Below are 14,111 nucleotides of genomic sequence, written 5' to 3' on the forward strand. Positions count from 1 at the left end.
AGAGCTGGGTCTTCAACCAAGAATCAACTACCCAGCAAAACTGACTATATACTTCCAAGGGAAAGTATGGGCATTCAACAAAATAGAAGATTTCCAACTTTTTGCAAAGAAAAGACCAGAGCTCTGTGGAAAGTTTGATACTGAAAAACAAAAAGCAAGGAATACCTGAAAAGGTAAATATTAAGGAAAGGGGAAAGGAGAAAATTGTTATCTTCTTCTTTTATTCAAACTCTCTTCTATAAGGACTACATTTCTATCAATCTATGTATACTAACATGTGGGGAAAATGTAATGTATAAATAGGGGGTAAAGAAAGACCAAATAGAATAATCTTTCTCACACAAAGACTCACATGGGAAGGGGAGGGGAAGAAAACTCCTATAAGAAGGAGAGGAAGAGAGGATTTTTTACTTAAACCTTAATTTCAGGGAAATCAACTCTGAGAGGGAAAAACATCCAGATCCATTGGGATCTTGAATTCTATCTTATCCAACAAGGTAGGGAGAAGGGAAAACCGGGGGGGGGGGGGGGGAGGGAAAACAAAAAGGGAGGGAAAGAGAAGGGGGAGGGAGAGGGAACAAAAAGGGAGGGACTAAAAAGGGAAACATCAAGGGAGGAGACAAGGGGGACTGATTCAAAGTAAATCATTGGACTAAAAGGTAGAGCCGAAGAAGAAAAGGTTAGAATTAGGGAAGGATATCAAAATGCCAGGGAGTCCACAAATGACAACCATAACTTTGAACGTGAATGGGATGAACTCGCCCATAAAACATAGACGAATAGCAGAATGGGTTAGAATCCAAAACCCTACCATATGTTGTCTTCAAAAAACACACATGAGGCGGGTTGACACCCACAAGGTCAGAATTAAAGGATGGAGTAAGACCTTCTGGGCCTCAACTGACAGAAAGAAGGCAGGAATGGTAATCATGATATCTGATAAAGCCAAAGCAAAAATAGACCTGATCAAAAGGGATAGGGAAGGTAATTATATTTTGTTAAAAGGGACTTTAGACAATGAGGAAATATCATTAATCAATATGTATGCACCAAATAATATAGCACCCAAATTTCTAATGGAGAAACTAGGAGAATTGAAGGAAGAAATAGACAGTAAAACCATATTAGTGGGAGACTTCAACCAACCATTATCAAATTTAGATAAATCAAATAAAAAAATAAATAAGAAAGAGGTAAAAGAAGTGAATGAAATCTTAGAAAAATTAGAATTAATAGACATATGGAGAAAAATAAATAGGGATAAAAAGGAATACATCTTCTTCTCAGCACAACATGGCACATTCACAAAAATTGACCATACACTAGGTCACAGAAACATAGCACACAAATGCAGAAAAGCAGAAATAATGAATGCAGCCTTCTCAGATCACAAGGCAATAAAAATAATGATTAGTAATGGTACATGGAAACCCAAATCTAAAACCAATTGGAAATTAAACAATATGATACTCCAAAATTGTTTAGTTAAAGAATAAACCATAGAAACAATTAATAATTTCATCAAGGAAAATGACAATGGCAAGACATCCTTTCAAACCTTTTGGGATGCAGCCAAAGCAGTAATCAGAGGTAAATTCATATCCCTGAATGCTTATATTAACAAACAAGGGAGAGCAGAGATCAATCAATTGGAAATGCAAATGAAAAAACTTGAAAGCGATCAAATTAAAACCCCCAAGCAGAAAACGAAACTAGAAATCCTAAAAATTAAGGGAGAAATTAATAAAATCGAAAGTGATAGAACTATTGATTTAATAAATAAGACAAGAATCTGGTACTTTGAAAAAACAAACAAAATAGACAAAGTACTGGACAATCTAATTAAAAAAAGGAAGGAAGAAAAGCAAATTAACAGCATCAAAGATGAAAAGGGGGACAGCACCTCCGATGAAGAGGAAATTAAGGCAATCATTAGAAATTACTTTGCCCAATTATATGGCAATAAATACATCAATTTAGGTGACATGGATGAATATATACAAAAATACAAACTGCCTAGACTAACAGAAGAAGAAATACAATTCTTAAATAATCCCATATCAGAAAATGAAATCCAACAAGCCATCAAAGAACTCCCTAAGAAAAAATCCCCAGGGCCTAATGGATTCACCAGTGAATTCTATCAAACATTCAGAGAACAGTTAATCCCAATACTATACAAACTATTTGACATAATAAGCAAAGAAGGAGTTCTACCAAACTCTTTTTATGACACAAACATGGTACTGATTCCAAAACCAGGCAGGTCAAAAACAGAGAAAGAAAACTATAGACCAATCTTCCTAATGAATATAGATGCAAAAATCTTAAATAGGATACTAGCAAAAAGACTCCAGCAAGTGATCAGAAGGATCATCCACCAAGATAAAGTAGGATTCATACCAGGGATGCAGGGCTGGTTCAATATTAGGAAAACCATCCACATAATTGACCACATCAACAAGCAAACCAACAAGAACCACATGATTATCTCAATAGATGCAGAAAAAGCATTTGATATAATACAACACCCATTCCTATTAAAAACACTAGAAAGCATAGGAATAGAAGGGTCATTCCTAAAAATAATAAACAGTATATATCTAAAACCATCAGCTAATATCATCTGCAATGGGGATAAACTAGACGCATTCCCAATAAGATCAGGAGTGAAACAAGGATGCCCATTATCACCTCTATTATTTGACATTGTACTAGAAACACTAGCAGTAGCAATTAGAGAAGATAAAGGAATTGAAGGCATCAAAATAGGCAAGGAGGAGACCAAGTTATCACTCTTCGCGGATGACATGATGGTCTACTTAAAGAATCCTAGAGATTCAACCAAAAAGCTAATTGAAATAATCAATAACTTTAGCAAAGTTGCAGGATACAAAATAAACCCACATAAATCATCAGCTTTTCTATATATCTCCAACACAGCTCAGCAGCAAAAACTAGAAAGAGAAATCCCATTCAAAATCACCTTAGACAAAATACCTAGGAATCTACCTCCCGAGACAAACAAAGGAACTATATGACCACAACTACAAAACACTCTCCACACAACTAAAACTAGACTTGAGGAATTGGAAAAACATTAACTGCTCATGGATAGGACGAGCCAATATAATAAAAATGACCATCCTACCCAAACTTATTTATCTATTTAGTGCCATACCCATTGAACTACCAAAATACTTCTTCACTGATTTAGAAAAAGAAAATCATAACAAAATTCATTTGGAACAACAAAAGATCAAGGATATTCAGGGAAATAATGAAAAAAAAACACATATGATGGGGGCCTTGCAGTCCCTGACCTTAAACTATATTACAAAGCAGCAGTCATCAAAACAATTTGGTACTGGCTAAGAAACAGAAAGGAAGATCAGTGGAATAGACTGGGGGAAAGCGACCTCAGCAAAACAGTATACGATAAACCCAAAGATCCCAGCTTTTGGGACAAAAATCCACTATTCGATAAAAACTGCTGGGAAAATTGGAAGACAGTGTGGGAGAGACTAGGAATAGATCAACACCTCACACCCTACACCAAGATAAATTCAAAATGGGTGAGTGACTTAAACATAAAGAAGGAAACCATAAGTAAATTGAGTAAACACAGAATAGTATACATGTCAGACCTTTGGGAGGGGAAAGGCTTTAAAACCAAGCAAGACATAGAAAGAATCACAAAATGTAAAATAAATAATTTTGACTACATCAAACTAAAAAGCTTTTGTACAAACAAAACCAATGTAACTAAAATCAGAAGGGAAACAACAAACTGGGAAAAAAATCTTCATAGAAACCTCTGACAAAGGTTTAATTACTCATATTTATAAAGAGCTAAATCAATTATACAAAAAATTAAGCCATTCTCCAATTGATAAATGGGCAAGGGAAATGGATAGGCAGTTCTCAGATAAAGAAATCAAAACTATTAATAAGAACATGAAGAAGTGTTCTAAATCTCTTATAATCAGAGAGATGCAAATCAAAACAACTCTGAGGTATCACCTCACACCTAGCAGATTGGCTAACATAACAGCAAAGGAAAGTAATGAATGCTGGAGGGGATGTGGCAAAGTAGGGACATTAATTCATTGCTGGTGGAGTTGTGAACTGATCCAACCATTCTGGAGGGCAATTTGGAACTATGCCCAAAGGGCAACAAAAGAATATCTACCCTTTGATCCAGTCATAGCACTGCTGGGTCTGTACCCCAAAGAGATAATGGACAACAAGACTTGTACAAAAATATTCATAGCTGCGCTCTTTGTGGTGGCCCAAAACTGGAAAACGAGGGGATGCCCATCAATTGGGGAATGGCTGAGCAAATTGTGGTATATGTTGGTGATGGAATACTATTGTGCTAAAAGGAATAATAGAGTGGAGGAGTTCCATGGAGACTGGAACAACCTCCAGGAAGTGATGCAGAGCGAAAGGAGCAGAACCAGGAGAACATTGTACACAGAGACTAATACACTGTGGTATAATCGAACCTAACGGACTTCTCCATTAGTGGCGGTGTAATGTCCCTGAACAATCTGCAGGGATCTAGGAGAAAAAAACACTATTCATAAGCAAAGGATAAACTATGGGAGTGGAAACACCAAGGAAAAGCAACTGCCTGAATACAGCGGTTGAGGGGACATGACAGAGGAGAGACTCTAAATGAACACTCTAATGCAAATATTATCAACATAGCAATGGGTTCAAATCAAGAAAACATGTAATGCCCAGTGGATTTACGCGTCGGCTATGGGGGGTTGGGGGGTGGGGGAGAAAATGATCTATGTCTTTAATGAATAATGCTTGGAAATGATCAAATAAAATATTTTTTAAAATGTCTGACAAAATACATATAATTATAAAGGAAAAAATAATTATGCTGAAATAATTGTCAAAATAGTGTAAAAAAAAAAAAGTTCATCAGCCCTTGTTTAAGAATTCCTGTTAAGGGAATAAGATAAGCACTTCTCAGTCTGGCATTTAAGACTTTCTGCTTTCTAGCTCTTGCATCCCTTCTCACACACATACATATATTCATTACCTACATGACAGTTCATCTTTGTATAAGCATTTTATAGGCGCTCAGTAAGAGTCAGCCATGTAATTATTATGGCAACTCAAAAAGCTAAAGCAGATTCAGGCCCCATTACAAGAAGAATAATGTAATCCAGGCAGCTCCAAGTCCCACTGAGTCCCACCCTGGTCTGACCATATTGAGAACACTATGTCCATGTTGAAGTCACCACACTTTAAGAAATACATTGATAAACTAGAAAGCATCTAGAGGAAGATCACAAGGAGGGGAAGGGAAAGAAGCAGATCTCTAGGGCTTACTATGGACCAGTTACTGTGCCTGAGCACTTCTTAAAAGAGGTGCAATTAGATATTCCCATTTTAGAGTGGAGGAAACTGTAAGGAGGACTTGCTCAGGGTCATCCGTCTAGTAGATATCTGAGGTTATCAAGGGTCTGCGGTGTTCCTGACTCCAGGCCCAGCCAACAGCTAACCCATGGCGAGGTGCTAGGGAAAATCCCATATGTGTATCAGCTGAAGGAACCGAGGATGTATCTTGGGAGATAAGATAACTTAACAGCTGTCTTCAACTGTGTGAAGAGTTATCAAGAGGAAGCAGGATTAGCACCCCTTCTCCCCTGCTTGGTCCTAAAGGAAAGTCTTCAAGCAAAGAGTGGATAATTATATGTCAAAGAAGTTATAGAAGAGATTTTGTTCTTGTGTGTGCTGGATTAGATGACTTCTGAGATTCCTTTCAACTCCAAAGAACCTCATCCCCATCTCTAAATCTATATCCCCAATTCACAGTCTTAAAGTAAACTAAATGTCTTATAAATCTATATGGCCAATGTAAACATGCATTATTCTTGTTGTTTTTATTATTATAGAAGGCTAAAGATAAAACATAAGGAACTTAGGTTCTCTCAGGTCCAAATCAACGATCAGGCCAAAATTATAGGTACATATTTAAAATTGAACTATAAAATTTCAGGGACCTTATCTATTCCTAACTAATATTCATTTCCCTATCATTTTATAAATAGAATTGTTTGCATGCATATGGAAAAGGAATTGCATTTCATTTCTGGTTCTTGGACAATTTTAGCTATTGTTTATATCTGAACATTCTAACAACAATGTTCATGGTTACACCCAGTTTTTCCAACTGCAGGCCATACTTCCTTTGTGATTGCCTGGGGTGATTCAGACAAGAATTGCACAGATGAATAAAAGAAAAGCAAAAGAGCTTTTCATCCAGACAAGAGTACCAATACTTGAGGACAAAGACTTTTAAGTGAATATGCTCCAAATAATCAATAAGTATAATATGCTTTGGCCTTATTTCCTTAACAGACATAAGTTTTCAAGCAGTGGAAAAAATACATCTTTGAGTGAAAGTACTCATTTTTAGCAGGGAGGACATGGCGGCTTGGCACAGGAATAAGCTATTGGGACTTAGAGCCTGGAAGACCTGATTCTTTATCCCGCCTCAGACACTAGCTATGTGGTCCTAATCAAGTCATTTAATCTCTCTGAACCTCAAATTTTCTCATCTATAAAATTGGTGCAAATATATAATCCATCTCATAACAGTGACAAATGAGATGCTATAATGTAAAACATTTTGAAAATCTTAAAACGGCATATAAATATTAGCTATAAGCAAACATGTTCATTCTTGGGAAAACAGCATTAGAATCATCAATATAAAGTATTCCAGAAGAAGTTCAGCTAGTAATAAGTGTGGCCTATTCAAACTTTGACAAAGAATGGGTGGATTCATTTTTTTTGTAAATTTATTTTATCCAGCTTAAACCAAACAGCTTCAATCTTACAAATAATCCTAATTATTCTCTACAATACATATAATACATAAACAGATCATCATCAATACTGAGAAAAGGCCATTTCAACTAAGTGACCATTTATAGGTGGTCCATTCCTAAATGTTACATAATCATTCAAACAGGCAAGGTCTTTGAAGCAAAGGTGCCTACAATATAAAAATAGTGGGTCTTTTTCTTTCTTTTTTTTTAAAAGAACAGGAAATTGACTGCCTACTGGCCACAAACTTTTAAACCAAGGGTGGCTCCATCAGGAACCAACCTTTGCTTATCCAATGACAAGTGAGAAAGGGAATTACCACTGAAAGCCATCTTTCATAGTTCTACAAGAGGTTGAAAGAAAGAATAGAAAGGAGAAGTTGGTAAAGCTAGCTCACCCTGCCTGATAAAATTTCTTTGTTATATTCCTGGTCCATGTGGTTCAGGTTGCTAATCCCTGATCTAAGCCATTGAGTGGCCAATCCTCATGCTAACCAGAATTGTTTCTAACATCCACCTTTGTTGCTCATACTATCAATTGCTGAGGCTATGTCATGATGTTAATTCAGGTCACTACAAATTCATATTAGCTATATTCAAATGGGTTCCTGCTGCTGCAAGGCAACACTTTTAGTGCTTGAAAAACTCTATTCAATTCTCCTTACTGTCAAAATTAAATCTTTTATCCTCAAGACCCTAATGCCCCTCCCATTTGCAGTAGTTCTCACTTCCTACTTTACTGGGAGGCAGGGGAGGGGGGAGGAACAGAGGCTATATGCTCTTAGCCTTCTTTGAAAGTTTATCATCTGTCTCTTATCTATTTACATGGATGTTCTCTCAGGCTCTAAAATGAGTTTTTATATCTTTTCCTTCTTGGAGATCTGATCAGTTTATATAACTCTCAAATCCATAGATCTAACGAATATCTCTACTAAACTATAGTCGCATATAACCTTGCCAGATTCTTTTTCTTGGATATTCAGCAAGCATCTCAAACTCCAAATGGCCAAAATGGAGTTCATTTTATTTCCTCCTTTACCTGTTACTCCAAAAATCATCTTTATAATTGCCATCATCCCAGTCACTCAAGTGCATTACTTTCAAATCATCTGTGCCTTTCCCCCATTTCCTGTATCTAATCAGATGCCAAGTCTGGTTGAATCTATGTTCACAATATGTCTTTTTAATTTTTTTTTCAATTACATGTAGAAACAATATATAACACCTGTTAGCTTAGCTTTTCAATTCAGATTCTCTACCTCCCCCTACCATCCCACCCCCTCTGAGGCAGTAAATGGTCTAATGTAGGTTATACCTGTACTGTCGTGCAATGAATATTTCCATATTCTTCATGCTTTACTTTCACAATGTAGCTAACATCTTTTTCTCTCCATCCACCACAAGTGCTACACTAATCTCTTGCCTAGAATAATCTTTTCCACCTTTTAAATTTCAAGTTATCTCTTATTTATAATTAAATAGCTACCAAATTGACATTCCTAAAACAAAGATCTCATTATATCACTTCTCTTCTCAAACATTCCAGTTGTTCGCCACTGTCTATAGGAAAATATAAAAACTCTTGAGACCCATATCTAAGGTCCTCCACAATCTGCTCTCTACCTTTCTTTTATATTATTCCCTTTTATGAACTACAAAAGAAACTGGACTACTAGCAGTCATTCCTCCAAGTTGATATTCCATTCCTCCCCTAATTCATTAGCACCATTTCCGATGATTTGAAGGAAGCTCAATTCTCAACTCCACTTCTTAGAAATGTCATCTTCCTTCAAAACTCTGCTTAAATGCTATGTTCTCCCTTAAAGGATTTGATGATCTCCTCCCTGCCCCTGTTCTCCCTCCTAAATTTTCTTTTGCTGTACCACTTTGTATATGTGTTGTGGCTCCCCTCACCAAGTAGATTATAAGCTGTTTACATGAAGGAAAAGTTTTATTTTGACAAAAGTGAGGCCATGGAAGAATGATAGGAGTACATATTTTAGGATCAGGGAAGAAGGCTGAATGTACAAGAAAAGTAATGAAGTTTCCTCCAATCAATCAGGAAAATCTTCATGAAGGACAGAAAGGAAAACAGCTTGGTAAGAGGAGAAGGACAACAATTCAAGATGTCACACCATTATGGAAGAAGCCCAAATCTATGGGTAGAATAATCAGAGGAATAGATTCTGACCAAGTCACCTATAAACAATTAGGAGTAACAAGTAAGGATATAAAATAAGACAAGAAAATAGCATAGTTTAGGGTATCCTGGTAAATATTTTGAAACATAGGTTTAGGAAGATTGTGATACTGATTCCTTTATGGTATTATAGAAAAAGAATGGACAGAAGCGTGACTATCGGTATGGCGTCACTAAAGTGAAAGTTTAAGAACAAAATAAATATTATGCCTAAATTCCATTCAACTTTTTCTTTTCTTATCCACCATGTACTAGAATACATACCAGTCACAAGCTAGCTGAAATTTTCTGTTTTGTCATGTTAAAAAATATTTTAGAATGAAGTTCTAAACAACACAAAAATATCATTACAAGGGAGATATTTAACAAAATAAAGTACGAACTAGAAGTGGGAGCAAGGGACTTTTCTTAAGGATTAAGGCATTCTGCACAACCATATAATCTCTGCCTTAAAAGAAAATTAAATTCAAGACACTGAAATTATGGAGTATATGAAGGATTGCTGGGGGAGGGAGGTGAAGGAAAGAGTAAAGGGGCAAAGATCTAGATTAGACTTCATCAGCCTCTTACCAAAGACAAAAGAATTTATAGAAAACTAAAGAAATGATATTGAAAATTTTGCCACCAAAATTACTGCATGAGATATCCAAAGGCAAATGATAGAAAGAAAAATATCATCAAGAGCTCTGTCTCTGAAAACAATAGCTTTAGACTTAATACATTTCAAGGACATTTGAAAACTATATGTAGCTGAGGAAATATATACATGCCAGAACTCAAAGTCTGATCAATTACAATTAGTAACATTGCTTCTAGAGAAGGGAAGTAACCTTTACTGAATACTCTTAGCTTTTATGTGACCAATTTCAAGCCAAGACATGATCATAAATTCTTCTCTTGAGATTCTTTTGTGCCTAGCCAGAATGAGTTGGTACTATATTTTTTAACATTATTTCACATTCGGTGTTCCTTGGTGTATGTCTAGACTAAGGCACTTTGGCTTCACATAAGAAAAGAAAATAATTGAGGAAAGTAACTAAAGTACTAAAAATGAGGTTCCATCAAAAGCATTACTCAGACAGATGCAAAAGTATCAGCTGAGGTTTGAGAGAGGAAATCACATTTCACAGAAACTAAAATGAATAAGGTTCTGGGAATGAGTACAATTGGCAAGACACAGACTGATCTCAGCACAGGTCTGGTAAGTCAAAAAATAATTTGGCAAAGTTTATGGGAAAATAAATTATATTACTGTGCCCTATATCATAATCATTCTCCTATGACCATACATTCCATCCCTATTCTCAAATGAATTGAATGTTTCATTAACACCTGATACTCTATGCTTAGGATTTTACCTCAATTCTTCCTTCACTTTTGTTTCCCTTAAAAAAAAAAGGCAGAGCAAAATTAAATTGAGTCACAAATTGAAAAGTCTTAATATATTCCTATCCAGATATTTCATAAACACTTATGCTTTCTCTGACCCTTAATGCAGATGCATTCTGTAAGTTAAGGTATCAAAATTACTGCTAGGTTTTGTGAAGTTATTTGGCTAATTTCCAATGTCTTTTTTGCTATTTTGCCAGGAAACTGTTTAACTTCCAGAGTTCTTTTGGTGGAGCAGCATTCCCAGGCTGCCATCTTACCGGTTAGTGGAGTCCTTACTAATTTTAGATTCATGGATACCTCCCTAAGCAATTAGCCATCCTGAAGCTCATCCCTACCCAAGCACAAAACACACACACAGAGAACAAACAAACAAAGCTATCGAGGAGTCTGAAGCTTGGCCTGAAAATCTGCCAAACCAAGCAGAAAGGCTGCTTGTGCCACCAGAGAGAGAGAGAGAGAGAGAGAGAGAGAGAGAGAGAGAGAGAGAGAGAGAGAGAGAGAGAGAGAGAGCAATCAAAGATATTTTTTTCTTCTGATAAAGAAAAGATTCTTTTTTTTTTAAGCCAGCTGAGAACTGCTTTAGGAACAACAACAACAAAAAAAGTACATGGTGGATAGAAACACAATTTAAATATCATACTGAAAATTAAAATCTTTCAGAGAAAGTGGGGGTGGGAAATTTGTTTTGAAATATATGAATCTCTTCTATCTAGGAGATGACTTTAAATCAATTTTTAAAAATATATCTAAGTACTTATCACTTTTTTCTCAAACTACTATAATTTCTGAACAGACAATCCATCCTAATCATCCCTCTGAACTTGGCCTTGGAAATTCATCACCACCTCCTGAGTAGTCTAGATTTTCTACAGAAAGAAGGTAAAAAGGAAATGGACCATTCCCTATGGAAGCTTTGAGCATCACATACACCTTACCTTCAATAGTACCACATCCACTGTCCTGTCCACCTTGGAGATGTCACATAAGCTGTAGCGCCTCTTATGTCGTTCATACATTTTTTCCAAATGAAGGAAAGAAATGGCAAAATGCAAGCGATAAATCCCACCATTAATTCCAGGGAGACAGGCACCACCCCTCTTGGTTCCAGATTTCTCCCAAAAATGATGGGGGAAATCTTTACCCCAAAGTAGACTCAAGATCAGCAGGGAAAAAAAATTAAAAGGCAAAACAATACTCCAAGCCCCCCAAAAACAAAAACAAAAACAAAAACCTTACAGAGCAAACAAAATAAATAAAGGGGGTGGGGGGTTAAACAGCCCTGGCTGGCTGTTAACTTTTTGCCTGCAACAAATCACAAGGTAGGTCTGTTTTTACTTCATAGGAAACATATAAACAGCTTGTAAGGATATGTGATTTAAAAAATCCTGATTGAGAAAGAAGTACCCACAGTTTCCATTACAGTTGATCAATCTGTTTAAAAAATAAAAACTAAAAAAGCTACACATAATGTCCAATCTAAGAAAGGGAAAAAGCCCAATGTAAGCAATAAAAAAAATCTTAAAAACTTGCCAGTAAGGTTAAAGGGAAAAAACCCTCAAATGTCCAAAACAAAATTTAAAAAAAAGTTTTGAAATTATTTTCTCATTAAATCCAGTTGTGGTGTTTCAAAACGTAGGTTATTCACTTTTGAAATAAAGTAAGAAAAGAACCAGGAGCCTCTTCTTCTCGTAAAGATTCTTTTCAAGTCTGTCTCTCGCTTGCTCACCAGGCTACAGGGATTGGTTTTGATTTAAGTTTAAAATTTCTAATGACAGCACAGTCTAGAAGGAAAAGGGGGAAAAAGACCACTCCTCCTCTTCTTGCTCTCCTCCCACTCCCTTCTCCAGAGGACGTCACTACTTGCCCTTTTCAGCTCTGCGCTGGCAGTGCTGGAGGTTTGAGAACTTAATTGCAGTTGTGGGAACATGATTCATCTTTAGACAGAGAAGAGAAAAACAAGGTTTCCTTCTCCAAGTGGCTTCCTCCTCCTCAGGCAATATCCTTTGCATACAGCTCTGTCTGAAATCACAAGATGGAATGAGACTGCTTTGACTCTTTAGAAATAGGATGATGAGGGGAATCCACATTTCTTATAAACTATTATGCAGTACTCATCCAACCCACTAAGCAAAGAAAAATATAACTCCAAGTAGTATAAGAGTCATCCACCCTAGGATTGAAAATGTATGATTTAATATGGGAAAAATGTCAGCCAGATATTTTAGGGGAGGGGGGCTACTAAATGCATAACAAGACAAACTGGTACCTGATTAAGTTTTTCAAAGCAACATAGATAGGTTTTGTGAGGAATTAAATGTCTCTAAAGAGCAGAAAGTGAGAAATAGTGAGGTTGGGATGTATGTACTGATTGTGTAGGATTAATAAGAGGGGGTCTTGCAGCTAGACAAGTCTTTCACTCCAATCAATGCTTTCATTCACAGGAGCTCAGCCCTGATGCTCTCTGCCACATGGTTTTCCTGTTTCCACACTATTCCAGACTCCACTAGCCTCCACCCAATTCAACCTTCTCAAGGGATAGAATGATTCCAGAATCTCCTCTCACAACTTAAAATGGATCTGGGAACAGAATCGGAGTGTGGGGGAAGATGACTGAGGAGAGTACAAAGCTCAGAGAAAAGAGAGAAAAACATAACTTTTTTACCCCCAATTTAACTAGAAAGGCTACAAGTATTTTTTTCCTATGACGAAGAGTCCTAACATATATTCAAGATTTCAGAAATAAGGCTGATTTTAGACTCATGAAAGAAAGTAAGAAACATAATTTAGTGTCTAAATGTCTGGTATTGCAAACACACGACCTTCTTTATCTTCATTCTATATTATTAAAAAAAAAAAAAAACATAGTTCACCACTCAAGGCTCAGTTAAATTGATGGCTTCCCAAAAGGACAGAAATACAGGTGAAGCTGTGAGAAAATTACTCTTAATTCCAAATAGTGGAAACAAAGAGAGTAATTATGACTAGACCAGGATAAGTTTAGATGACCTGGCATCAAATTCCACCTCTCCCACTCACTACTGGTATGACCTTGGGCAAGTGTACTTCCCACTTTGGGACCTCCATTTCCTCATCTATAAAAAGAGGGGTTTGGATGAGATATCCTCTAAGGTCCCTTTCAGTCCTAAATTTATGATCTTCTATCCCATGGACCTCAATAGCTTAAGGGGAGGTCTATCAGTGAATAAAGTTTCTCCTAAAGAGAATTGGAATAAGTCCTCTGTCTTAAATAAAATAATAGATTATTATTTCAAGCTCTCTCATTCCTTCTTGTACAATTCATGCAAAGCTGACTCCACCCTCTTCTACAATGCCCCTCCCCTTGACTTTAATTAGAATCAAATGTTTCCTTCTTCCTATGTTCCCGGGCATGTGTCCTGGGATCAGGAGATGCTATAATCACCAACAATTTCTTCCCACTCCCAATTCTCCAACCACTGACTTTACTGCCCACAATTTAACCAAATGTATAATATAATTCAACAAGTATTTATTCAATACTTTAATGCTACATTGCACATTATGGAGGACACATCATTTTAAAAAAATTATATGATCCTTACCCTCAAGAAACTTACAAATTAATTGGGAGTCATAGGTCTTAAATTTTCTTTTAATATGCAATGTAGTTCGAAAACAATTAGCTT

General features: G+C 36.3%; 1 protein-coding gene across 14 annotated transcripts in view; it reads right to left on the reverse strand.

Annotated features, from left to right (window-relative positions):
• AKAP13 (A-kinase anchoring protein 13) overlaps nt 1-14,111 on the reverse strand; it is a 422,215-nt gene that overhangs the window by 123,434 nt on the left and 284,670 nt on the right. The window contains exon 1 of one of the 14 annotated variants that reach the window (XM_056806781.1): nt 11,382-13,258. The exons of 10 other annotated variants lie outside the window; for them this stretch is intronic. In XM_056806781.1, the coding sequence (XP_056662759.1) occupies nt 11,382-11,462 (81 nt within the window). In that variant the 5' untranslated portion in view covers nt 11,463-13,258. Of the gene's footprint in view, nt 1-11,381; nt 13,259-14,111 lie in introns of those variants that run through there. 3 more of the 14 variants (XM_056806789.1, XM_056806795.1, XM_007507838.3) reach the window with 3 other exon arrangements.

This window comes from Monodelphis domestica, chromosome 1 (genome assembly GCF_027887165.1).
Source record: "Monodelphis domestica isolate mMonDom1 chromosome 1, mMonDom1.pri, whole genome shotgun sequence".
Classification (NCBI taxonomy): domain Eukaryota; kingdom Metazoa; phylum Chordata; class Mammalia; order Didelphimorphia; family Didelphidae; genus Monodelphis; species Monodelphis domestica.